At 44.8% G+C, this 27,809-nt stretch overlaps 1 protein-coding gene across 1 annotated transcript in view; it reads left to right on the top strand.

Moving 5' to 3' along the window:
- The window catches only part of angpt2b (angiopoietin 2b), a 176,497-nt gene that overhangs the window by 112,324 nt on the left and 36,364 nt on the right, over positions 1 to 27,809 (top strand). Inside the window, exon 7 of the mRNA XM_070899204.1 lies at positions 4,546 to 4,712. Within this exon, the coding sequence (XP_070755305.1) occupies positions 4,546 to 4,712 (167 nt within the window). The remainder of the gene's footprint in view (positions 1 to 4,545; positions 4,713 to 27,809) is intronic.

Raw genomic sequence — 27,809 nt, 5'->3', positions numbered from 1 at the left:
TTTAAATAGTGCCGTGGGATCTCTTACATCCACCTGAGGGAGCAGAGAGGGTCTCAACTTAACGTCTCATCTGAAAGACTGCACCTGCACTGGAGTTTTAGCCTAGATTTTTGTGCTCAAGTCTCTGGAGCGGGTCTTGAACCCACAACCTTGTGACTCAGAGTCAATAGTGCTACCCACTGAGCCATGGCTGACAATTAATGTCTCTTTAAATTAGATCTTTGTTCTTAGATTCATTTTGTATAACCATATATTTTTTTTTACTAAAACTAAAAAACATTTTATGAGTATTTATTTTCTACCAAATGAAAGTTTCCAACCAACAAAAAGTAAGTAGAATTAGTTAGTGCAATTATCAGAACACTATCCCATCACCCTGAATCACCCAGATTGACGGGCTCAAAGTTTCTTCCTTCTGCCATCTTCAGGGATCCTAAAAAAATGTGTTTGGGCAATCTCAAGCTGGTTCCTCGCAGACATAGGTCAACAGCACAATTCTGTACATAATTTAAAACTAATGGAAACAAATTAAGTAATTTCATTCAGCTGGTATAGGACGTAGAAATATTATGGAGTAAGAAGTTTACTACTAAGGTTGATGTGCAAGAAAATGTGCAAGAATTAGCTGCTATACATGCTGTAAATATTCTGTCTATAAGCACTCTCGTAACGACTCCACGACATAAGGTATTGTACTTGAACTGTGGTGACCTTGGTCCATTTATTACAGCTCCTGAGTGAGAGTACAGCATGGTGAGCTCCCTTTTATACCTGGTTACCTGTCATGTACAGGTGACGCCTAGGTCTCCACCAGTTGCACCCTCTGGTGGTACAAGCAGAGTATATACAGCGTGAAGGTACATCCAGTAGTCTTATGTAACTGTACATTGAGTGTACAGGGAGTATACTTATATTACACATACATAACATCATTCTCCCTTAAGTCTTGTGCCACTGGCCTTTGCATTGTGTGCTCTGGCCCTAGACTTGAGTGCCCAAAGCTCTTGCACCTTGTCTATGCTTTGGCTAGGCTCTCTCCCTGTTGACCCCCAAGTCCTTATTGCCACAGCATTGGGAAATGGTCAGCAGTGGACGGTTAGAGGTTGCAGTGGGGGTTGAGTGGGTTCTGGATGTGATCCATTTGTGTCCATGGCTACATACATCCATTCCCCCCCCCCCCACCCTCCTTACATAGACCATGTGTGTGGCTCAACACCTGCATGTGCATACATGTACAGAAAGAAAGAACAAAAAACCATAGGATTAATTACATCACTGTTTGGGTTCTGCAGTAGTGGAACAAGTACATTTTTCAGGTAAGGTACATACGTGGTCTCACAGTCTTGTCCCTGGGTTGTGTAGGTGCAGGTGGGTGAGGACACTAGTTCCAGAGTAACTGGACTGTGTCCAGGTGTCTGATGGTGGCGCTGTGCCCCCTGCCAGTTGGGTGGGTTCGGATCGCTCACCTGGCTGAGTCTCAGGGCCTTTGCCGTTGCCTAGTGGTGGGCAGAGCCACAAGAATGAGTGACCTCCCTGTCCTCCTTTGAGGGCTGCGGTGTCTCCCTGCTGCCTTTCAGCAAGAGTGGGAGCCTGGTCATCCCAGGTCCCGTTGGGAAAGCTGGAGGATGCTAGCCTCTTGCTCCCGGTACTGGCCCTGGTGGCCAGAGAGGTAGAGCCAATCAGGGGCAGGGTACCGGTAGTGGTGCCTTTGCCATCTGCTGATCACTGGCCCTGCAGTGGGTATGCTTCCTCTGTGTGTGACCACGCTCCCTGGGGCATCACATTGTCCCGGAGGCGCAGGCTACATGATCGGGTAGCCCGCTGGACCTGGGTGCTTCCAACGGGAGGTTGCCCTTGGTTTTGTCGGCGTACATGTAGAACCCGGCATCGCACATCATGACTTCATTTACTGTCATAATACATTGGTTCCGACCATGATCGCCCGACTTAACATGCATTTGTCAATTACATCGTTTACATCTGTATCACCGGCATCGCTGTATAAAGAGTGGAACTGTTCCTTTAATTGTGATGGGTTGCGGGTCTCCTTTAAAAGGGCCTTGCAATCTTTACCCCAATCCGGTTCATTGCTCGGCATCACGTGTGGCTCCCTCAATGCTGCCTCTCATGGTCTGGCCGCCGCCTCGTGGTGCGGGCGCCATCTTCTTTCTCTCCACGAGGTAGGCTGCGGTGATCCTTTTTTCCCCAGGTTCTGCCCCGATTTTCTTCCTCCGGAGTCCTGCCACTGGAGCCTGGAAGGTGAGGTCGGGTCGTTTGTGCTGGATCATCTCACCGTTGGGTTGAGCGCGATGTGTCGTCTCCACGCAGTCGAGTTGAGCGGCTGGTTTCTCAGGTGTTGTGCTGGATCCAAATTCGGGGCCGTGTAGGATGTCGATCGCCGGAGGTTGGAGGTTTTCCCAGCTCCAACGGATTTGTTTCATCCATCTTTTTCCGAGCAGCGTTGGACCATCAACAGCAACGATCCACAAAGAAAACTTATGCATCGCGCCACCATGGGACACCTGGACATCCACGCTGCCAATGACTGGGATGGTGTCGTTTGTGTAGGTGAGCAGCTTCACTTGGATCGGGATCATTTTAGGTCGTTCGATTGGATTGTCCCAGAGTTTCTCAAAGGTCGCCTGATTCATCAGCGATTGGCTCGCCCCTGTGTCCACCTCCATTGTGACTGGAACATCATTGATTTCGACTTCCATTTTCAACGGAGAGCTCTCGGTGGTGCAGGTAAACACTCTGTACACCTCATCGTGGGGCGGAGCTGCCTCATGGACTCTCTTTTCATCGTCGCTGGAGTCCAGATGATCGGCCAACTCTTCATCGACTCAGTGAGTACAATTTCTCTTGCACATTCACTGGAGGTGGCCCTTTGTGTTACAGCTTTTGCAAGTATGGTCTTTGTAGCGGCACTGGTAGGCTCTATGATTTCCTCCACAGTGCCAGCATGGGGCTGGCCGGTTGGCCCCATGTGGCGGACTCAGGGTTGCGGGACTCGGGGTTCTGTTCTATCTACCCTGAGAGAGACTGCATTCAGCAGCCTTGCCTCTAAAAGGCACCAGTCGGTTCACAATCCTGGAGGCGAGTCATCCGCTTGGAATCACAGGCCGAGACTATGAACGCCTGGCTCACGTTAATTGCCTTCTACAGGGTGACCGTGGTATCCGCAGAGAACAGCTTGTGGAGAAGGCTCTCGTGGCTGATTCCAATAACGAAGATGCCCAACAGCGCTTCGGTGAGGTGGTCACCAAAATCACACGGCACAGCCAATCGTCTGAGGTCTGCAGCATATTTTGCGATTTCTTGGCCTTTGGGCTGCCGGTAGGTTTAGAACCAGTGTCTGGCTATGAGGATGCCCTCTTTAGGCTTGAGCTGTTCCTGTATCATTGTTATGAGCTCCGCATATGTTTTGGTTGTTGTCTTCTCTGGGGCTAGCAAGTCCCTGACAAGGCCATAGATGGTGGGTCCGCATTTGCTGAGCAGGATGGCTCTGCGCTTATCAGCCAGCGAGGTCGGTGTGTCTCCTGCCAGGTCGTTCGCAATGAAAAAGTGTTTGAGCCTTTCAACAAAGGCCTCCCAATCTTCCCCCTCAGCGAATTGTTGATACGTGCCAAGGTTAGCCATTTTTCGCATGGAAATTCATAATCTCGTTGGCAGTTATTGTATCTGTAAGCACTTTAGTAATCACTCCACGAGGCAAGGTATTGTACTTGAAATGTGGTGACCTTAGTTCATTTATTACAGCTCCTGAATGAGGGTACAACATGGTGAACTCCCGTTTATACCTGGTTACCTGTTGTGTACAGGTGACCCCTAGGTCTCCACCAGTTGCACCCTCTGGTGGTACAAGCATCGTGTATACAGTGTGAAGGTACATCCAGTAGTCTTATGTAACTGTACATTGAGTGTACAGGGAGTATTCTTATATTATACATACACAATAGTAAATTGTACCCTAACTTGTGCTGTTTCTGACTATGCAAAGGTAGAACATATTCCATTCAACATCATTCCAGTTACCACGTAGAGTTTTATTTTATTGGAGATAGTCTTTGTGAAAAAATATGCTTGCCAAATGCTTCCTTTGCCTTGTTCCAAGCCTGTGGTGTAAACTGCATTGAAATGCTTCAAGCAACTTGAACATGATGTTATTTTCCCTAAAATTGTACTACCCTCTTCTGCTCCTGCTCCTTCAACATATAGGGTAGGGGTGGCAGCAGAACAGCCCATTGAAACAATTACCCTTTTTTTTAAAACAAAAGATCACAGAATAAATTGGAATAAATTTAGCATTTAACTTTACTCCATGCTAAGTGTCAGCAGAGTATCAGTTTTTCTTGCAGCCATATGAATCATTAGTCATGAATGGCATTGCCATTCTATCTTAACAGTTTGTAAGCAAATACATTTAGGTGTGTATACTTTTGAAAGAAGCTATTTACTAAGTTGAAGTCTTGTTGCATGTGGATCAGGATCTTCTGCTCTTGTGTGACCATACTTAATAATTGTTTACAACTATTGTCTCATCAGGGTTTTGGAGACCCCTCAGGAGAATATTGGCTCGGAAATGAATTTGTACACTTGCTTACCAGCAAGTCTCCTCATGTTCTACGCATTCAACTGAAGGACTGGATTGGAAATGAAGCATTTGCTGTCTTTGACTACTTTGCTCTGGGAAGTGAGGAACAGAAGTATCAGTAAGTTTAACTTGAGAGTCTCATATAGTTGATGTGCAGAGCACTATGCCACAGGGCAGATGGTCAGAGACTGGTATTTATTGTCTTGGCCCAAAACTTATCCAACTGTTGAACAAATTAACCTTGCAAGGAATCTCAAATATGTATTTCCATGTCTTCTTTTGTATAAGATCACTTTATTGCAACATTTGTAAAAATACTTTTTTATTCATAAAATACAAAGCAAGTATATGATCCATAATTACCTTCACTCACTTTGGTTGCAAATTGTTAAAAAATCAGACAGGCCAGCATTGTTTAGCCCCATTGCCAATTTTTAGCAGGCAATGCTAAATATCTTTGCTGCACATCCTTAAATTTGAGTGATTCTTTTTTTATTTAGCAATAGTGTTGTCTCTTGACCAATTTTGGTACAGCCCTTTCAAGGGCAGTGTAACCTTCGAAGTAATTGATTTTAGAATTAATAAAATCTAACCTGTGGGCTGTATCTTGTAACTTTGCTCATTTTTAAATATTTTTATTTCTGAAGTAATCTGGAATGATGTACTGTAGTCCAAAGTGATATAAAATGATTTATTACTCAGTCCAACTTGATCTTAATATAAAGCCCATAAGTCTCACGGAGGAGCTGCCTACATTATATTTCTTAAGCTTTGCATCCGACAAGTTATAAGGAATGTGGTTTATTGGTGTTATTTTTATGCAAGTGTTCAATGCAAACCTTTTACAAGACTAAGCTGCACTAGAGGACTGGTCAATAGGACTTTTTCATTTAGAGACAGTCTTGAGGCAGTCTTGATCCGCCCGTTTTCTCACCGCGGCACGCACGCAGCGACCCCTTACTGACCGGCGGTGACGCCTTCCCGCAATTGCCCCACGGGAATTCTCCCGCTGGAGCGGCGGCGCCACCGATCGGTGCCCCCGACAGCTTTTTCTGTCGGTGCACTTCTTGTTGGTCGGCGGCATGTTTGCTCTTAAAGGGGAGGGCTCACTGCCGGCGATGCCATTTTATTTTTTATTGTCGGCCGTCTGCCATGTCGGACCGACAATTATGCCCCCGGGTTTGGCTGTGCCGCCAACAGGCAGCCTGGCACCCACTCTTGGGTTCCAGGCCGCTGGCCCGGCCAAAACCCTCCCCGTTGGCCCAGTAAACCTATCTGAAAAATATGCAGAGCTCGCAGCAGCTCTCCCTTTAACAAAAGGGGAAAGACATTGTTACACGTCAGCGTGACGCTGATGACGGGTCGTGGCGGATGACCCACTGCAAGGGCACTTACGCCCCTCAGCCGCCACAACATCCGCCTCGACCGAAAAAAAACTTCAAAGTGCCAAATATTGACAGCATCTCCACGGAGGGTGCGCCCCGTTTCAGGCGGTGGGCAATTTCGGCCCCATAGAGTAACGGTTATGATTGGATTCACTTTTAACTTAATCAGTACAACTTGTTTTTGCAAAGTAATACAGAATGATTCCCAATATCAGGATAGAAAAAACGAAGGACTTGCATATATGTAGCACTTTCCATGACCATATTATGTCCCAAAGTGCTTTACAGCCAATGAAGTAGCGTTGCAGTGTAGTCACTGGTTTACTGTAGGAAAGACGCCAGCCAATTTGCAAACAGAAAGGTCCCGCAAACAGCAATGTTATAATGACCAAAGAATCTGTTTTTTAGTGATATTGGTTGACTGATAAATATTGGCCAGGCAACTGGGGGAACTCTCTTGCTTTTCTTCGAAAAAGTGCCATGGGATCTTTTACATCCACCTAAGAGGGCAGCTAAGATCTTGGTTTAACATCTCATCTAAAAGATGAAGGGGCCAAAATTTCACCCCCGCCGAAACCGCGGTGCATCTACTGCTTTTACTGCAGCGGTGGATGCGGCATGGAGGCCCCGACCTGCGTGAGAACACCAGCGGCAGGTTGGGGTCATAAAAGGAGCGGCGAGCGGCGGCCCAGGAGCAGCGTGGAGGCCATGGAGCAGCGCGAGCTGGTGCAGGAGGGCGACGGCAGCGAAGAGTGATGTCATCAAGGTCCAGGTCGGTGATTGGAGCGTGGGCAGACACAGCAGGAGCGGCGAGGTCATGGCGATGGAGCGGCGAGAGACTGTGGAGGGACGTAATCGGGGCCCAGGGGAGGCGTGAGTTCGGGGCCAGGGGCAGCACAATCCAGCCCACACTGCCATATGTGTGCGCACTAGGCCCGTGCAGCAGAGCTGGTCTCCAGTCGTCTTGGGTAATCCTTGCCACTGGACCAAGACCTGGCTCTGTCAAGCCCGTGTGGTGGCTGGTGTGCAACGGCCACCACATGTTAAAAAAATCCACGCACAGGCATCTTCCACCCTTCAGGATGTAGTTCGGGTCCTTCATTGAAACACATGTGAACTCATCCTTTTTTGGCGTGGAAGCAAGTCATCCTCGTTTCGGGGGATTGCCTATGATGATGAGATGCGGTGGCCTCTTGTGTGAAATTCCACTCTTCCCTTTTGTTTTTCGAGCGGCCCGCAAGTCGGTCAAAGTGCGACAGTGAGCGGAAGTTTGGGAAATAGAGGGGCGGAAGTGGGGGTGGGCGGAGTGTCCGCTGCTGTCACTCATCAGTATAGCGCTGATGACATCATCACGCTGGCACGTCACCATGTCGCTCCCCTTCACTTAAAGGGGAGAGCCTCTGCGATTCTTTGTTTGGTCCACTGGGCCACCAGGGAGGGTTTCGGCCGGGCCAGCAGCCTGGCATTCAAGGTGGGGTGCTAGGCTGCCTGTTGTCGGCTCGGCTGAACCTGAGGCCATAATTGTCGGCCCGACATAGCAGTCGAACGACAAAAAAAAATAAGATGGCGGCCGCAGCAGTCGGCCGTCCCCTTTAATGGCAGCTGCACCGCCATTTTAGAAGCATTCCAAGCACAGTGCACTGACAGAAAAAGCTATCGTTGGCACACAGTGGCAGAAACAAGATTTTCTGCGCAGAATTTTGCATTCGGGGGGCGGTGCTGCGTGCTCTGATGACGCGCTTAGAACGGATCGGCAGCAGCGGAGCGAGGATACCGCAGGAGCGTAATTTTCAAAATGGTGGCTCATCGACAAACAATCAATGGCCATTCCACTGAGTAGCGTGGCCACCAATCTCTGGCGGTAACAGGCCTTCAGGGAAGGGGCAATTTCGGCCCTGAAGTTTTTGGCCAAACAATGTTTGTTTTTGTCAAATTAAAATAACTTCGAGCTACCATCCTGCATCCTAACCTTCTTGGTCAGAATAAAAGCCTGCCCTAGCAGCTTGCTGTTTTTAAAATCCCGACTGTTGGTATATGCTCCCATTTTATGTCAATGTTCACAACCAGAGCGGCGCTCTTCCCAGACAACCCCTGTTGAGTTATCAGGACCAGGGCCAATGCATGTAAGATGTTTATTAATTACCAAATAATTGCTTACAGGTTTCAGTCTTCAGGCACAACTTCAAAGACTAGCTCGTCAACATTTTGACCACCTTTCATCTGTTTTTTTTTTAACTTGCATGAATACACTTTGCTTTAAAAACCCAACATTCAAATATACTCTTCTGTGGAAAAAACTGGTAAATAATACCCACTTGCATCAGTGTTGGTGCCAAGATACATTCGATCTAAATTAGTGGTGGTTAGATCATGCAGTGTTCAGTTTTAATACTAATTTGCTCATTTTAACAGTCAATCTGCCAAACAACTAGTAATCAGAATTAATCTCCTGACACCAGGTTTACCAGCTTTAAGAAGAATCAGCCCAAAAATTCTAAAGCCAAAGTCAATGTTTTTGCAGCTTCTACTCTTTATTTGAAATTATGTGTATTAAAGTACATAGCTGCTTCTGATAAACTGCCCCAGGAAAATAGCAGCTTGCATCAAAGATATTTTTCTCAAAAATAAATGAAACAGCAAGTTGGGCAGTTTTCCTGGACCTAGTTGTAGCCAGGGTGCATTGTTTGGGGATTTATCATTAACAGTACATAAAAACAGATGCAACAGCTGTGTGAGAAAAAGAAGTGCCATTGGGACACCAGATCTGCTACTGGAGGGGATGGAGAGTTCCTAACTGTGAATTTCAATATTGTTGGCCTCGAAATCCCAACCTCCCTCGGTCCGTACGGAGTGTGTATGGACCCGGGAAGGCATAACAAAAGCCGGTTTGCAGTGCACAATGCGCATGCGCTGAAAACCGGCTTTTCCAATCTGTCAAGCTGGAGCTTGACAGATCCTCGGCATCTTGGGAGCGAGGATATTTGCATGAGCAAGATTGCAGTATTTACCCATATCTTGCCCAGTGGATGTCCTGAAAACTATTGCGCCTGATAAGAGTTTTAAAAACATTATAAAATAAAATTTTAAAAACACACTTTATTGTTTAAAAACCCTCCCCACTATGGTAAGTTTATTTTAAACCAAAATTATTTTCAAATCGGAAAAATATTTTTTTTATAATACATAAATAACTTTAATTAAATTAATAAAAATATGTGGTGTATTTTTTTCTATTTTTTATTAGAGTTTTGTGTGTTTGGGGGGGTTTCTCAATCATAATAATGGGATAATGGGCACTCCAACCTACGGAGTTCCCATTATTATGAGTATATGCTTTACCTGGACTGGCTGCCCAGAGCCATGTGACTACACCTCCAGCTTATGGATGTCCCGACGCACAATGAGTGAAGGCCTCAGGACCGGGATCCCTCGTGGGCTCAGCAGGAACAGGTAGGTGCGCATCTTTTTTTACTTTTTTATCCGATCGCCCACGGAAAGCAGCCGACAGGGATTTCTGGGCCATTAACAGCAAGTAGTTAATCAAAAATATAAATGTCTTTGCTGGTAAAGTAGCAAAATCAAACGTTACAAGTTTAGCTGAAGATGAGGCTTGGGATTGCCAGCTGGTCTTATGCTGCAACTGTGGCCAACCTTCAAGATTTGTGCAGTGTTATTGTGTTGGCAAGATCCTCTGTGCATGATGCCTACTGTGAATATTGCCCATTTCTACAATGGGGGAAAATTGCGGTCTGAGGCTTCCTGCGGATGAATGCCTCCGACCCGAAAAAACCTATGAAAATGCCTGATGGTCCCGGAGGAACGTAGATCCCGGTCGGTGGCCTTCATTCGCTGTGCAGCGTACAGGAAGATGTCTTCCAGGTATCTTGGAATCACGTGGGCCTGGACCATCAATCAATATCTAGTATTCTCATTGATGGGAGTTCTGTTTTTAACGAGCTCACATTACTATCAATGAGAAAACCCCCCAAAAACAAGAACAATAAATAAAGAAAAACCTCACATATTTAAAATTAATTGAAATTGAATGTAATTAAATGTTTTTGAAAAAAATTAGGGTTAAAAATAAACTTACCTTAATGAACAGGGTTTTTAATATAAAAATGAGTGATTAAATTTAATTTTTCTATGTTTTAAAACTCTTACGGTAAAAGTAAGCTATACGCCTGCTTTTAACAGACGTTAAGAGTTTGAGGGACATTCGCTGGGCAAGAGTTGGGCAAATAGCCCAATCTCCAACCGTGAATGTCCTTCCTGCGGGGATGCGTTCGATCTGCCAAAAGAAATTTTGACAGATCGGAAAAGCCGGTTCTCAGCGTGTGCGCATTGCGTGCCGAGAATCGGCTTTCTCCCATAACCAGAATTAGCCATTTTAGGACATTCAAGCAGTTCTGTACTTTCCATCCATGTGTTTATGTTGATAAATATTGATGAGCTGTTTCAATTTTTTTCTTATGTTTTATGCTTTTAAAAAAAAGACTTTATTTTTGAACTGCTATATATTGCTTGTTGCGCATGGGGTGTGTGTGCACTTCATAAGCATCCGGAGAGGCCGCAATTTTTGCCCCATTGTTATACATCGTGCATGTAAAGCATGCAATTTCCTCAACACTGGAAACCCATTGAGTTCATGTTTTTCTTGTGCCTGAGAATGCAGTTATGAGAGTCGTATCTCTAGGCAGCAATCACCCAGTAATTTATCAGTATTGTTCATTAAATGAGACTTGACAGGTCTAATTTTTTTGCAGGACAGGTGTAATGAACAGAAATTGGATCTGGTCAGGTATGAGGGAAGCGAGCTCTCTGAAGCCTGTTAGCTGAAGAAAACTCTACAAGTCCCAGTCAGCGACTTCAGAGTTGCATAAAACATAATTCGACAGGCTGCAGAGAAAATCAATTTCTTTCTTCTGGATTCAGTTCAGTTCAAAACTCTTAAGGAGATGTTGTGCCTCTCAGACCTCACATGGTCATGCCCAGAAAAGCACCACCAGCCATGTTGGTATCTAAGCCAAGCTGCCATGTCTATGTCAGATCTGTTGCAGCTGGAGCTCAATGTTCTGTAAAACAATTTGTACAGGGTATCAAGAGCAAAGCTTTGCACTTCTCTCCCAGACGTTGGCCCAATAGCAGCGCATTCAAAACTCACGTCGTTATTAATGCGCAAATCGGCCATCAAGTTCAGGAAGAGATTTATGCCATTGTTTGCCTCACATAAACGGTCTCTCACCCTCAACCTCCCCATTATTTTTAAGAACTTGCTTGATTTGCATATGAAACTCGAATTAAACTTTAATTTATTTTTTTCCAAACTTTCCTTTCTGCCTCTTTTTCTCTTTCAATCCAATCTTGCTTTATTTCTCACTCTGTATCTGCTTTGACTCTAATTTACCCACTATAATTCATCCTCCTTCTCTGTCATTCATGTTTCTTTTTCAATCCTTAAATCTCATTGGTTGAGGAGAGACACTGTTGGTCCCTTTGCTTACTCAGGTCCCAGGTGCTTTGTTGCCCTCACCATGCCGTTACCAGCTCGCACTTCCAGCAACTTACAGGACAAAAGTTGTTCGAGCTGAAAGGTGCAGGAAAAAGTCTAACTAACGACGCATAGTTAGTGAAACCCCACTCAAGCAAGATCTGGCCCATTATTGTTGTCATGTATCCTACATGGCTACTGTTTGTACTATCACAAGGTGTTGCACCAGAGGGCATAGCAGTGAGAGACTTGTAGGTTACCTGTACAGGTGTGCCTGACCTAGTATAAATGACAGGCCACCAGGTGTGATCTTCACTCTGGAGTTATCAATAAAGGACTAAAATCACTACAGTTCAAGTACAACACACTGCCTCGTGGAGTCATTATCAGAGCATCCTAGGACATAACAATTGTCAGCTGAATTCTGTACCTAGTGTGTAGAAGTTAAGATACAGAGTTGACCATTATTTGCTGAAGCACAATTATTGCCACATAAAATAGACTGTAGAAAGGTCCTGGGTGTGACAAGCTTCACTACAAAGAATGGGGCAGTATTTCGGGAGCACCCCATATGGGGCGCTGACTTTTGAAAGTTGAAAAAAATTAGCGGCAGGCGCTAATGTTTTGCAGATTTTTTTAAATTCAGTGTTTACGCTCCAGGTAGGAAGTGGAGCACTAAATCAAGCACTCCACTTCCTTCCTAGAGCGCTAACGGACGCAGGCTGGCCGGTAGTGGTGCAGCGCTGTACAATGGGCCGTGCAGCACTGCCGCGATCCGAGGCTCCTTCCCTCCCTTAAAGGGAAAGGCCATCGCTGCAGGCTCTGCAATGGGACCAGTGAGCTGGTCCCCGATGGCAGCCGTGATCGGCCTGATCAGTCCCATGCACTCCAGCAGAGGGCCGGGCTGATCGATTGGGGTCCAGAAAATGTTTTTAAATTGTAAAAAAAACATTTCAGAGATTTTGGATTTGTCTCGGTTACCTCCACTTTAACCTTTGACCCAGAAGCACCCAGCTTCCTGATCAAAGCTTCCTGCAGCTGTCGGTGTTTTCGCCCGGCGATGCTGCAGGGGACAGAACCGAAGCTCAGGCCGGCGAGCTACCAGGGCGATGCGCACGACGATGATGTCATGGTCTCCGGGCAAAGGAGATCGGGGAGCAATGGCTTACCACCGCCGCAAAGCTCTCGCTGAAGTTCGCGGAAGTCGTTCATCTCGCTGCACCCGGTCAGTCAGTCGTTCGCACCCCGTTATCGCCCCCCCCCCCGGAAGCGAATATGGGAAGCACTAAGGAGGCCAATTTCTAAGCCAATGGATTTCACTGCCAGTAATCCAATGGTCTTTGCTTAGAAGTAATACTCAATTTAGAAATCATTTGATTGTGTCTAATCTGCTCATAAACCCATCTATTTTCTGTTGATGTCAAACTGTGCTGAAACGATTGAAGACATAATGGATAATAAGGAGGAACAATTACAAAAAGAACATCCTGCAAAGCACAAAATACTTTCCAATTTTTATGAGTAATTAAATCTATCTCCTCTAAATGATTGAGAGTGTGTCTTAAGATTATAATACACCTGGGTTCAATTGATGTTTACATGCTGCCCAAGCTTCACTCTCATGGTTTACAATGTCATCTGAAGCCCCTGTGTGTATTATAACCATCTGTTATGTCAAGTTAGAACCTACTGGTAATGCATTTAGTATTCAATTGAATATTTATATAACTATTAAAACAGGCAATTCAACAAGGTTTATGAGACAATTATTTTTGTGTTCGGACCAAAAATTTTAGAATAAAACCCAAGAGATCTGTCAACGTCTTAGAAAGATGATGGGAGAATTTTAGGTGCAGTCCCTTACTCAGAATGTGGAAGGGTTCATATTGGAAACATGAGCCTGTTGTTTTTATCTTAGAAATGGACAGACCAGCATTTCTATTTTGCGTTTACTTTCAGATTTGGAGATCCTTTGTTTCAGTGTGCTGTGTTTGTATAGAGCATTGTGTCTGGTGCTCCAAATGATGACAATAAAACACATTGGTCCTGAATTTGCGGCGGGGTTGACGGTGAACTGGCAGCGTCACCGTCAAACCACCACTGAAACTGAGCGCAACTTTGGGATTTGGCACATGCGGAAATCGCAAAGCTGTGGTCTGTCAGTGACAGCTCCGAAACGGGTTGTACTATGCCCATTCCCCCCCCCCCCCTCACCCCCACCACAGAGCCAGTAATGAGTGAAATCTCGTAAATCATTGAAAGTGACGATAACTTTGCCTCTTCCACAGTAAGTCGCTGTTAAGTTCCCCACTAAAAGTTAGACCCAAAGAGAGGAGGTGTAACTGGGGTGTTATCAGCAGATTGACTGTTAAACAAAGGTTAAGGGCCTGGAAAATTAATTAAAAATTTTTTGCAGTGCGAAATTAAAATTAAGAAACTTTTCAAAAAGTTACATTTGTTTTTAAGTTTGTGCATCTTTATTTTAGGTTTGCCCTTTCCCCATGTGTGAGCCCCAATAGTTCTTTTGCTCTCTCTAACCATTTAAAAAAGTTAGCATTTTAAGAGCTTACTCACTTCCTTGTTCGCTGTCTGTGAGAATTCTGCCTTTTGGTTGGCTACTTAGACAGCCTATTGATGTCACAGCAGTTCGCACAAGGGGATCCCCATTAAGTTCCATTCAATTGAACTGAATGTCAGAAAACCTGAAGTTCTTGACACAGGGATTGCGAGATCCTTGAGCAGAGCGTACTTCGGGGCTTCGGTCTGCTGCTGACCGCAAATTCTAGGCCATTCCTTTTCAGGAAATTTTAAACTTTCCAAGCAATGGGCTCACGTAGCTCAGATGGAATCAAACTGAAAAATTAATAATTTTTATGAATAATGGCTGTTCAATACAAGTAGCATTTTGTATCATTTTTGTGCACATAAAGTACATTGGGATCTGTAGTGCTAAACATACTCTACATCCTGCTCTGCTCCACATCGTTAGTACTAAATCCACTTAGTTATTTTACCTTTACAGTGATCAAGATGGCTCTGTTCTTCCAGAACAAAGAATTAGGGCCCAAAAATTCATTTCGGGGGGTGGCGCAAAACAGGCGGTATAGGATTGGCCGCCCGTTATACGCAGTGCCTGATATTCAGTTCCATTGACCACAGTGGCACCCAGTTTGCGCCACTGCCCGTAACGAATTTCTTGGCCTTAGTGTCTTTCCCTTTTATTTCATCTTTGCTTCTGCTATCCAATACATGTTCTTTCCATTCTCTTCTTCTACTCAATTCTCTGAGCACTAAAATTGAGGAATCAGAACAATCTTTAGCAACATGTTAAGCTATTAGCCCCAATGAACCCATCTTTTCTTTTATACTATCTCCATTGCACTATTCACCATATCCTTCAATCCCTTTTTTGAGAAAAAAAATCCAACTGCCTCACATTTATTCTTTTCATTTCAGTGGTGTATCCTCCATGATGAGTTACCACTTTTGGTTTATTTTCCAATATTCAGCAAAATTAGGCTGAGTTAAATTAATCAATAACCCCAGGCCAAGCATTGTCCCCTCTTGTTATTAGGGAGAGCTTTTAAGCTTTGGTTTATTGGAGAAAAATTGCAAAGTGTTGCAGTACAGACGGACCTGGGAATCCTGTGCAAGAATCACAAAAAGTTAGCATGCAGATAATCAGGAAGGCAAATGGAATGTTGGCATTTATTGCAAGGGGGATAGAGTATAAAAGCAGAGAAGTCCTGCTACAATTGTACAGGGTATTGGTGAGGCCACACCTAGAATACTGCGTAGAATTTTGGTCTCTGTATTTAAGGAAGGATATACTTGCATTGGAGGCTGTTCAGAGAAGGTTCACTACGTTGATTCCGGAGGGGGTTGACTTATGACAATAGGTTAAGTAGGTTGGGCTTATACACATTGGAGTTCAGAAGAATGAGAGATGATCTTATCGAAACATATAAGATAATGAGGGGGCTCGACAAGGTGGATGCAGAAAGGATATTTCCTCTCACAGGGGAAACTAAAGCTAGGGGACATAGTCTCAGAATAAGGGGCCGACCATTTAAAACTGAGATGAGGAAGAATTTTTTCTCAGAGGGTTGTAAATCTATGGAATTCTCTTCCCCAGAGAGCTGTGGAGGCAGGGTCATTGAATATATTTAAGGCGGAGATAGACAGATTTTTGAGCGATAAGGGTGTAAAGGGTTATGGGGAGCTGGCAGGGAAGTGGAGCTGAGTCCATGATCAGATCAGCCATGATCTTATTAAATGGCGGAACAAGCTCGAGGGGCCAAATGGCCTACTCCTGCTCCTATGTTCTTATATTCTTATATTTATTGTGCTGCAGCAGAGTTTGGCTACAAATTCAGTGACCATCAACACATGAGTACATTGCACAGCTTTCTATCAAAACACTGCATGGTCTTTGTCTATCTGACTGGTGCCTTGTGACCACACTGTCTTTTTAACCAATAGCAGATCTTTCCTGCATTTCCTTTTGTTTGAAATATTACCTCTGACTGACTATCTTGCAAGGAAATAGAAATTAAATTGCTTAGAGCTCCGCTGCCAGTCAAGCTGTTGCTATTGAGTTGCTTAGCAGTCAGACTCTGGAACTCCCTAAAGATGACTAACTATACACAAAGCTTATTAATGTGTTGCACAGCATTTGGAACACTGCTAAGTATTCGTGTTGAACTAATGAAATTACAATTTGCACAGTATGTTTTGTGAATGGGGTCATTGCAATAAATAGAACCAATTGCATCATCATGTCAACAAAAAGGCCAGACCAGACTCTGCTTTATTTTTATTGTTTATAACTGAATTTTATGTTCATGAAGGTGAGGGATTATACTTCGGGGAATGTACAATTGCACTTTGAGCATAATCAGGCACTCCTCGGCACAAGCGCCAATTGCACAGTTAGACGCAGAGTAAATTTCACTTTGTCCAGCGCGAACCATGTTCCTCAGTCTCAAAATGGCATTCCCCCAAGTAAATGGAACCTTTTTGGCCATTTCTCACGTGACCCATTCTGTCACCTTTATGAAATTGCCAAGTTGGGCAGTTTTGTGCTTTGCATCCCTGGTTACTTTGCAATGAGTTAAGTGATCCTGAAATCATTTCACATTGGCTCTTTGCAACCAATACATTTCTACATCAAGTGAAGAAAATTATAGCAATCATCTAGGGTAATGGTAAAAAACTCATTGTTGCTTGAGCTTTTCATTCCAGGTCCTTCAGTTTGAAGAATCTCAAGCCATGGACAGGTGACTGATTTAGCAGAGCACCTTGATTATAGGCTAGAAAGCAGTGTTGCCGATAATATGAAGCTAAGCACTTAACTCTGTTAATTTAGGGCTAATTTGTGGACAGTTTTGTGCTGAGAAATGGCAATCCATTATTTTAAATGGGTTACTGCTTCCATTAAAATGACAGTCAGTGAAGACAAGTTGGGTGCATTTTTTTCTGCTCTCTGGCATTTTAATGGAGGCATTAACCTATTTAAAATAAATGGTTGTCGGTTTCAAACACAAAACTGTCCTCAAATTAGCACTAAATTGACAAGGTCGCTCAAAGAGGCCACAATGATGTTGAGTGCAGGAAACTGACATACTGGTACAGCAAGGGACTCTTAAAGGTATTGCGACATGTTGGGGAAGAGTACAGAGATTTTGTCTTTGTCAAGCATGTGTTGAATTTGACCCTGGACTGCTTGATACCAACATTGTTAAAAAGCGATTCATCTTTTCAACGACAGCAATCTGCACGCTGGCTTAAATTCCCTTATCGTGACCAACAGTCCTTTTTTCAGCATTTGCCACTTTAATGGAGTTCATATCATGGTCTGAATTATGTCTCTCTGAACTGTCAGCCACCCCAGAGGTGGACTGTTTTTTATGCCTGTGTGAGATCACAGGTCAGCAGGATTTACACTGCCAAGGTCAGGCATAGTGTGCAGCCAACACTGGATTCGCTTTGGCTTGCACTTCACAGTGCAAATGGAATCTAGTGCTTCTTTGTCCGTGAGAAACCTATCGCTGGCTGGCTGCAACCTTGAATTGATGCTGCAGTGAGAGATTGAATGGCATCCTCTGAGGGTTTACTAATAAGGGAGTATAAACATAAAGCCAATAATTTCCGCAAGGGTGAAAGTAAAGTCTATAAAATCCAGATGAACATCACTGAATCTACTTGAGATTCAGCATTAACTATAAGGGATGTAGCCAAACAATGGGTTAGATTGGTGGCGATCATCAAAGCTCAATGGGCTAAAAATTGGATTGCACCCGAAAATGGGCGCGGGGATCACAATGCGCGATCATCCAGTGCCCATTGAAAGGAATGTAGGCAGCACATGTCCTTCGTACAGCCTGCTCATTATAATGATTGTAGCGTTCAGCCTAATGCTGAATGCGTTGCTGGGTGGCTGAATGCTCAGCAGGAGGCCCAAGTTCGTACAAGGCTAGTACCAATGAAAGCTAGCCTCCACTTCTTAAAGGATGTCTGCACCTCTCAAAGCGGAGGTGCATTCTCCATGCAGCAGCTCATCAGCATCATAGGCAGTCCCTGGAAACGAAGATGACTTGCTTCCATGCCAAAAAAAAGGATGAGTTCACAGGTGCTTCGAATGAAGAACCCGAACTACATCCACAAGGATGGAAAATGCCTGTGCATGGATTTTTTTTAATGTGTGGGGCCGTTCCACACCAGCAGCTCATGCAACTGGCTGGGGGAGACAGTGCAAATGTCACAACAGGGAAGAGAATGTGCATCAAGGTTCTCAGGTGCAGCATTGTTGGCCTCCATAGGTGGCTAGGAGGAGAGCGGTCCTATTTCCCCACATGAGGCCAGGAGGCCCTCCAGACGAACTCAAAAATGCCAATGGGAATAGATAGCCACAGCTGTGAATGCCAGCAATGTTGCCCCCAGGAGCTGGCTGCAATGCAGGAAGAAGTTTAATGACATCACTCGAGTGGTCAAGGTCAGTGAATTAATCTTCAAATGCCATATCCCACGACCTGCACCACCAGCATCACAAACTGCTCAATGCACCACATCCCCATCAATGACCTAACAACAATCTCTACCAAATACGACTCATACCTCAGATTCATAAGTTTACCTCACGCTCACACACATACCACTGCTACAAGTCTCACCCCCACATCTCACCGCTTGCAATCACGATGAGCTATTCAACCATGACAGGCATATCATCCAAACACATTGCACCACACTCACTGGCACACTTCTCTTTCTCTTGCAGAACAAGACGGCTCACAATTGGTGCCAGCAGGGGCTATCCGGTGGGTCACCTGCTGAAAGCCCTTCATCCCTCCTCCCTCTGCGAGCATTTAGTCCTCTTCTTCGCTGTCTCTGTTTCATCTCCTTGTCATGCTGCAGACCAAGGGGGACGACAACTAGAGCACCCATGACTGGCAGCAAGTGGTCCGAACCTTTGAAGTCAGAAGCAAGGCCTTCTCCACACGTAGCACCACTCCCTGTCACCACACCGACTTTAAACAATTCTAAAAAGCTAAAAACATATGGCCCTTCGAGCTTGCTCCACTATTCAATAAGATTGAGGCTGATCTTTGACCTCAACTCCACTACCCTTCCCAATCCCCATATCCCTTGATTTCCCTGGAGTCCAAAAATGTATCTATCTCAACATTTTCAGCATCTACAGCCCTTTGGTTAGAGAATTCACAACCCTCTGAGTGAAGATGTTCCTCCTCATCTGAGTCTTAAATGGCCGGCCCCTTATCCGGCGACCCCTAGTTCTTGACACTCCAGTCAGGGGAATCAGCCTCTCAGCATCCACCCCGTCAGTAGTAGTATTAGGCAGTTCCTCGTATCGAGGATGACCTGCTTCCAGACCAAAAAGAGATGAGTTCACAGGTGTTTCAATGAGGGACCTGACATTCTAGATCCTGAACTACATACTGAAGGGTGGAAGATGCCTGTGCATAGATTCTTTTAACGTGGGGTTGCCGTTGCACATCGGCCACCACACGGGCTTGACAGAGCCAGGTCTTGATCCAGTGGCAAGGGTTAAACAACCTGTCAATCCCCCCTCAGAATCTTAGATGTTTCAATGAGATCATCTCTCATTTTTCAAAACTCCAGAGACTTTGGGCTGGATTTTCAGGTTTTGGGGTTTTTGGGCGAAAATGCAAGCGATAAGTGAAAACTAAAGTTTTTGCTGTGCTAACGTTTTAAGGACTAAGTTTCGGCCTATGGGTTTGTCGCAAAGGGAGGCATTGCACAGTATTCTCGGTGCAAAAACGCGAACCTCGCCAACTTTTGGAATTTTTTTCCCCCTCCTAAGGCCTCTCTCGCAGCGTTCCTGGCCGGGAGCACTGCGAGAGAGGCCTTGGGAGGGGAATTTGTTTTTCCAAAAAACATTCCAAAAACATTTACAAGACCCTTAACTAAGTAATCACCGCAAAAAAATAAAAATATTAAAAATTGCAGGTTTTCGTACTTACCGTTGCTGACAGGTTTGACCTGTTGCTACTCTGTGCGTGGCGTACGGGTCTGGAGAGAGCCAAAACTCGATCGCAAATGCAATCGGAGTCATTGCACATCGGCGCGCCTCTCCCTGCCGATACTTGGAAGCGCCGCTACAAACAGGTACCCGAGGAGCCCGCTCGGGCTTTGCGACCTGGTTTTCGGCACAGAAGGTCAAATCGCGGTGAAAATCCGGTCGCAAACCTGGTCGAAAATCCGGCCCTATAGGCCTAATGTACTCAATCTCTCCTCGTAGAACAACCTCATCGCAGGAATCAATCTAGTGAACCTTTGTTACACCCTGTCTAAGGAAAGTATATCTTTCCTCAGATAAGGAGACCAAACTGTACTCGGTATTCCAGGTGTGGTCTCACCAAACCCTATACAATTGTAGTAAGACTTCCTTACTCTTGTACTCCAACCCCCTTGCAATAAAGGCCAACATGCCATTTGCCTTCTTTCTGTGTTTCCTGTATGAGGACACGTACATCTCTCTGAACACCATCATTTAATAGTTTATCACCAGTTTAAAACATAGTCTGTTTTTCTATTCTTCCTTAGTAGATGATAGTTTTGAAAGACAAGCACTGTTTAAATATTAACTAATTTGAGAGCATCTAATAGACTCTACATTCGTGATCTATGAGCTAATCGTAATAATTCTGCCTCAAAATTCAAAAAAACAATTACAATGGGCTGGTTCCAAAGATTTACCCGTAGCCAGCCAACCACCCCTTTAATTGTAAGTTCAAGAATGATGACAATAACTTGACACTGGACAGTTGCTGCTATTTTGCTTGCTTAATGTTAATATTTCTTGGTAATCAGCTCAATAATGAGATTTTGGATAGGTTCATTTTCTGGATGCACTTGTTCCAGAAAGTCCATGTTGTGGTGCCAGATGGCCATGATTATATTACGCCACAAGCTATATCTGCTGTTATATATGGTTTTTATATTTTTCTTTGTTTTTATTTGCTAGAGGATCCAAGTTTTCCCCACCCATCAGAAGCACTCATGTGCTGTATCCATAGCTATGCAATTCAGGAACCTTCCCAATAATCTTTTCCTGTGCTTGCTACAAAAGGTAATGTGCATAGGCAGGCCATACCTCCTCGGGTCCAAATGTAATCTTGTGTTTGTAGTTAATGGGATATAACAATCTGCTGGATTATACTGGAACTACAATGGGTTGTTCACCGTACACTCCTAATCTCTGATGAACAGTAAACATCAGGCCGATAGAGAATGCAACTGAAGAACTGTGTATTTCATAATGTCCTAAGAGGCTACCAAACATATAAATGGTAATAAAGCTAGATCCATTAACAAAATGAAGCTCTTCGAACATAACCCTTATCGAGGCCTCTCCTACCTCGGAACTGTGAAGTGTAGACAATGAATGCATCACATCAAACGATCTGAGCTCCTCGTTTATTGATGGCCTGATTTCATTCTTAACTGATGGTGTTGGGAAGAAAGACGGTTTGCATTTTAACCCCAGTTAGTTCATCATTCCCTATATGTAATCAAAGGTAGAATTAAAGGTTATAAAAAGAACAAAAAGATACTGCGATGTTGTAATTTTCAATAAAATGGAGCTTGGGTTCTTTCATAGGCTGATTGATTGATTGTTAACTGTGAGTTCACAGGAATAGGAATCCAGATCAATTTGGCATCAACTCATGAGTTCAGCCAGAAGGCGGTTTATGTAATATTCTGAGCATAAAAAGTGAAGAAATTTCAAATAAGACGGTTGAGGTCAACCAAAAAATATTTTTATCCCCTGAGTCGTTTTCATGGTATTATTTGCTCAGCACAGACCTCCACATATAGAACAGTGCATTGCTTTTTGGCAGACAGTTGTTTACACCATCTGTAATAAAAGTAGAAATTGCTGGAAATCATCATCATAGACAGTCCCTCGTATCGAGGATGACTTGCTTCCATGCCAAAAAGGGATGAGTTCACAGGTGTTTCAATGAAGGACCTAATAGTCCAGATCCCAACCTACATCATGAAGGGTGGAAGATGCCTGTGCTTGGATTTTTTTAATGTGTAGTGGCCGTTGCACATCAGCCACCACACGGGCTTGACAGAGCTAGGTCTTGGTCCAGTGGCAAGGATTACCCAAGACTAACTGGAGACCAGCTCTGCTGCACGGACTGAGCACACACACATATCATAGTGTGGACTGGCCCGTGCTGCCCCTGGGCCCTCACCTCTTCTGGGCCCCAGATTCATGCCTCTCCTGGGCCCCAGTCACTTCCCTCTATGGACTGTTGCCGCTCCTTCGCCCCTCCTGCTGTGCCTGCCCGCACTGCAATCAGCGACCTGGCATCACAGCCGTCGACCTTCTGCAGCAGCACGCGCTGCTCCCTGCAGTGGTATGCCGCCGCACACTGCTCCCTCCAATGGCCCCGGCCTGCTGATTGTCTTGCAGGCCAGGACTGCGCCGATTTCTGGGCCGGGCCACCACACACTGCTCCCTCCAATGGCTTCGGAAATACTCAACAGGTCAGGCAGCATCTGTGGAGAGAGAAACAGAGTTAACGTTTCAGGTCGATGACCTTTGGTCAACCTGGGGTTGGATTTTTGTTTTGATTGCACCTCTGTTAGCGTCCCGGATTAATTAAATTATTATTCATTCTTGGGATGTGGGCATGGCTGTCAAGCTCTAATAAGGGCACAGAATGTATTCTAGGTGGGGACTCAATGCCCATCACTAAGGCTTGGTCAGATCACAACTGACCAATCTGGCCATACCCTGAAGGTCATAGCTGTCAGACTAGGTCTCCGGCTGGTGGTGAGAGAACCAACCCAAAGGAAACACCTACTTGACCTCGTGCTCAGCAATCTACCTATCGCAGATACCTCTGTCCATGATAGTATTGGTAGGAGTGACCACTGCACAGTCCCTGTGGAGACGAAAACCCATCTTCATGATGATGACACCCTCCATCGTGTTGTGTGGCACTACCACCATGCTAAATGTGATAGATTCAGAACAGATCTAGCAGCTCAAAACTGGGCATCCATGAGGTGCTGTCGGCCAAGAGCAGCAGTAGAATTGTATCCACCACAATCTGTAAACTCATGGCCCGGCATATCTCTCACTCTACCATTACCATCGAGCCAGGGGATCAACCCTGATTCACTGAGGAGTGTAGAAGTGCATGCAGGAGCAGCACCAGGCATAAATAAAAATGAAGTGGCAACCTGGTGAAGATACAGCACAGGGCTACACACATGCCATAGACAGACCTAAATGATCCCACAATCAACGGATCAGATCAAAACTCTAATCCTGCCACATCCAGTCGTGATTGATGGTGGACAATTAAATAACGAATGGGAAGAGGAGGCTCCATGAATATTCCCATCCACAATGATGGTGGGGCCCAGCACACGAGTACAAAAGACAAGGCTGAAGTGTTTGCAACCATCTTCAGCCAGAAGTGCTGAGTGAGTGGTCCATATCAACTTCCTCCTGATGGCCCCACCATCAAAGAAGTCAGTCTTCAGCCAATTCACTCCATGTGATATCAAGATACGGCTAAGCTCACTGGATACAGCAAAGGCTCCGGGCCCTGCCAACATCTTGGCTGTTGTCCTGAAGACTTGTGCTCCAGAGGTAAGGTGAGAGTGACTGCCCTCGACATCTAGGCAGCATTTGACCGAGTGTGGCATCAAGGAGCCCGAGAAAAACCTGTGGATGCATTGGTTGTAATTTACCAAAATTCCCTGGATTCTGGGGATATCCCAGCAGATTGGAAAACTGCAAATGTGACGTCCCTATTTAAAAAAGGAGGCAGACAAAAAGCAGGAAACTATAGACCAGTTAGCCTAACATCTGTGGTTGGGAAAATATTGGAATCCATTATTAAAGAAGCAGTAGCAGAACATTTGGAAAAGCAAAATACACTGGCATCTACCTGACAATGTGGAAAATTGTCCAGGTATGTCCTGTCCACAAAACGCAGGACAAATCCAATACAAACAGTTATCATCCATCAATCTACTCTCAATCATTAGAAAAGTGATGGAAAGTGTTGTCGACAGTGCTATCAAGCAGCACATACTCACCGATAACCTGCTCACCAATGCCCAGTTAGGGTCTCTCCAGGACCACTCGGCTCCAAACCTCGTTACAGCCTTGGTCGAAACATGGAAAAAAGAGCTGAATAGCAGAGAAGAGATTAGAGTGACTGCCCTTGAAATCAAAGCAGCATTTGACCGAGTGTGGAAATAAGGAGCCCTAGTATAATTGAAGTCAATGGAAATCAGGGAGAAAACTCTCCACTGGCTGGAATCATTCCTCGCACAAAGGAAGTTGGTTGTGGTTGTTGGAGGCCAATCATCACAATTGCAGGACATTGTTGCAGGAGTTCCTCAGGGCAGTGTCCTAGGCACAATCATCTTCAGTTGCTTCATCAATGACCTTCCCTCCATCAGAAGATCAGAAGGGGAGATGTTCGCTGATGATTGCACAGTGTTCAGCTCCATTCGCAACTCCTCACATAATAAAGCAGACCATGCCAGCATGCAGCATGACCTGGATGACATTCAGGCTTGGGCTGATAAGTGGCAAGTAACATTCATGCCACACAAGTGCCCAGAGAATGACTCTCTCCAACAAATGTGAGTCTAACCACTGCCCCTTGACATTCAACGGCGTTACCATCGCTGAATACCCCACCATCAACATCCTGGGGGTCACCATTGACCAGAAGCTTAAATGGACCTGCCACAGAAATACTGTGGCTACAAGAGCAGGTCAGAGGCTGGCTATTCTGTGGCGAGTGCCTCACCTCCTGACTACCGAAAGCCTTTCCACCATCTGCAAGACATAAGTCAGGAGTGTGGGGCCTGGAAATGGTTATCGCCCGGGCGGCCAGATTCTAGCAACCGGCCAGGAAATGTGGTGCTGGTTTTTCGGCAGCGCTGAGCAGTACCACCTGGGAGCATCGCGCTGCTGTGCAATGTCCCCGGTATCGTCCCGATCTGAAAATTTGTTTCACGCTGACCGTGTAACGCCCTGTATTCAATCCACCCGAGTTAGCTGGTGGTCCGAGCTGTCCTGGCGGCGGTGAGGGAAGGAATGACTGCATGAGGTAAGTGTGATTGCTTTTTTTGTTTTATTGTTGCGATTTATCTTTATTTGGGGTGAGCAATATATTGGGAATGTTTTTTGTGCAGATTTTATTTTTCCAGAGAGGCCTCTCTTCTGGCGCTCTGAAGCCAGCTCTTTAGCAACGGATTTTCAGTTGCTCACCTGGCCTAGCGCCCTATGAGAAGTGTGGAACGCCTCCCTTAGTGCTCCGCTCCACACTCAGGGCCCAGCAACTGAATTTGTTGGCTGCCATTGCAAACCATTTCCCAATGCAAAATTTACCGCCCTAAGAGGCCTCCAACTGAAAATCCAGCCCTTGGTTTCTAATCCTTCACGGACAATCAAATATCACAGCAAACAAAGTTTACATTCTCACTTTTTTCCCTAATTTTGGTAACGTTATAAAGTTTGATGCCTGATAACACTGCTTTCCAACAAGCTTTGGATTTGTGGATGGATTCACCGATACTGCGATCAGCACAGCGTAACCAAGGCGACTGAATAGATAACCAGTGAAGCAGTCTGCTTTCTCCCTTCATGCAGAACCTGAGTTGATGTACACTTGCCAGATTTATTACATGCATTCTTTCAAGCAGCCACTGATCATTCTTCATACGAAATGATAATACAAAATGAAATCATACAGCCATGTCAGCTCTGTACATTAACAAATGAATTTACATAGACATTTACAGTCTCAACTTCAGACTTTGAGATTCTCTTCCCTTTTAGTTATTTTGACCTGCTGGCCGGTTTTCAGGAAGTATTCCCATTCAGTTCCCCAGAATCCTGCGGCGCTCACTTACAACAGTAATTGTCATTATATTACACTCATCAACCTTTTCTTGATGTTACATGTGACTATTGATTTTATGACTCAAAATTAAATTGGCAATCTAAAGATTCAGTTTTGGATAAAGCTAAAACATCTGTTCTATATCTTGCAGCAATATGGTGGTTTTGGAATTAATCAAAGAAAATCACTCTCCACCTTTTTCCAAATGTCAAATGATTTTAGAACTGGCATAATTTTTGGCTCTTCAGCATAATGTCAATTGTTGAATTGAGTCAGTTATTGCCGGCAATGAATAGTGTGGATATAAGCAATCCATAGCTTCAGCTGGCAGGACATTCATCTTGTGCATTCAGCGTTATGCAAGCAAAATTAGCAGTTAATTTGTGTACAGCAAGATCCACAAAAACAGAAAATCAATGCATGACCAAACAATCTTTCTTTGATGGTACTGGTTGAGGGCCAAATGTTGGCTAAGACATAAGCATTTTTCAGCAGGCCTACAATGAGCCATGGGAAATTAGGCTAATTGCAGAGCTCAGTTGTGTCTGTCAGCTGTGGCTCAGTGGGTAATACACTCCACTCGCCTCGGAGTCAGAATAGTTGTCGGTTCAAATCCCACTCCAGGGACTCGAGCACATAAATGTAGGCTGACACTCTAGTGCAGTGCCGAGAGAGTGCTGCACTGTTGGAGGTGCTGTCTTTCGGGTGAGACATTAAACTGGGGTCCTGTCTGCTCTCTCAGGTGGATGTAAAAGATTCCATGGCACTATTTCAGAGAAGAGTAGGGGAGTTACCCCTGGTGTCCTGACCAATATTCATTCCTCAATCAACATAACAAAAACAGGTTATTTGGTCATTGCTGTTTGTGGGAACTTGCTGTGTGCAAATTGGCTGCTGCATTTCCCTCTTTGCAGCAGTGGCTACACTATTAATTGGCTGTAAAATGCTTTAAGATGTCCAGTGGTTGTCAAAGGTGCTATTATAAATGCAAGCCTTTCTTTCTTTAGCTCTACCGCTGTCCCACTAAAAATCTGCTCTAACCCAATACAGACCATGGATTGAACTTGGGACCTCATCTCCATGGTTCAGTATCACCAGATCAATATAATGTTTGTGTTTTGCTAAGATGTGATATTAGAAAATAATATGTGCATGCAGATCTTGCTCATAATTTATGGATCATAAAAGAAAATACCCAGTGGCAGAAATTTGGACCCACCCATCCTACTGTCTGGGAATGAATTGAATGAATTTCTCATCTGTGTGCTGCCCCTCGGTGACATCATCTGGCAACACAATGTGAGTTTACACATGAACGCTGATGATATCCAGCTCTACCTCCCCTCCACCTCTCGAACCCTCCACTTTCTCTGTACTATCACACTGCTTATCCGACATCCAGCACTGGATGAGTAGAAATTTTCTCCAATTAAATTCCACTGATTCAATCTCATCCCTGGCAACTGTCGAAGGCTGACTAAGTCTGTTTGCAACCTTGGTGTCAAATTTGATTGTGAATTGAGCTTCCTACCTCTTATTCGTTCTATCACTATCATTTCCACCTTCAAAATATCACCCGTCTCCGCCCTTACCTTAACTTATCCGCTACTGAAAACCTCATCCATGCCATTATCACCTCTTTCGCATTCCTGGCCCGGCTCCATAAACTTGAGGCCATCCAAAACTCTGCCGCTCATGGGCTAACTCTCACCAAGTCCCACTCACCAATCTCCCCTGAGTTTGCTGACCTACATTGGCTCCCAGTTAAGCAATACCTCAATTTTAAAATTCTTATCCTTGTTTTCATAGCCCTCCATGGCATCGCCCCTCCTTATGTCTGTAATCACCTGCAGCCCTATAATCCCCCATGACCGCTGCGTTCCACCTATTCTGGACCTTTTGAA

Source organism: Pristiophorus japonicus, chromosome 14, assembly GCF_044704955.1.
Source record: "Pristiophorus japonicus isolate sPriJap1 chromosome 14, sPriJap1.hap1, whole genome shotgun sequence".
NCBI lineage: Eukaryota > Metazoa > Chordata > Chondrichthyes > Pristiophoridae > Pristiophorus > Pristiophorus japonicus.
Note: the sequence above shows the minus strand (reverse complement) of the source record. Positions and strands in the feature narration are given on the sequence as shown.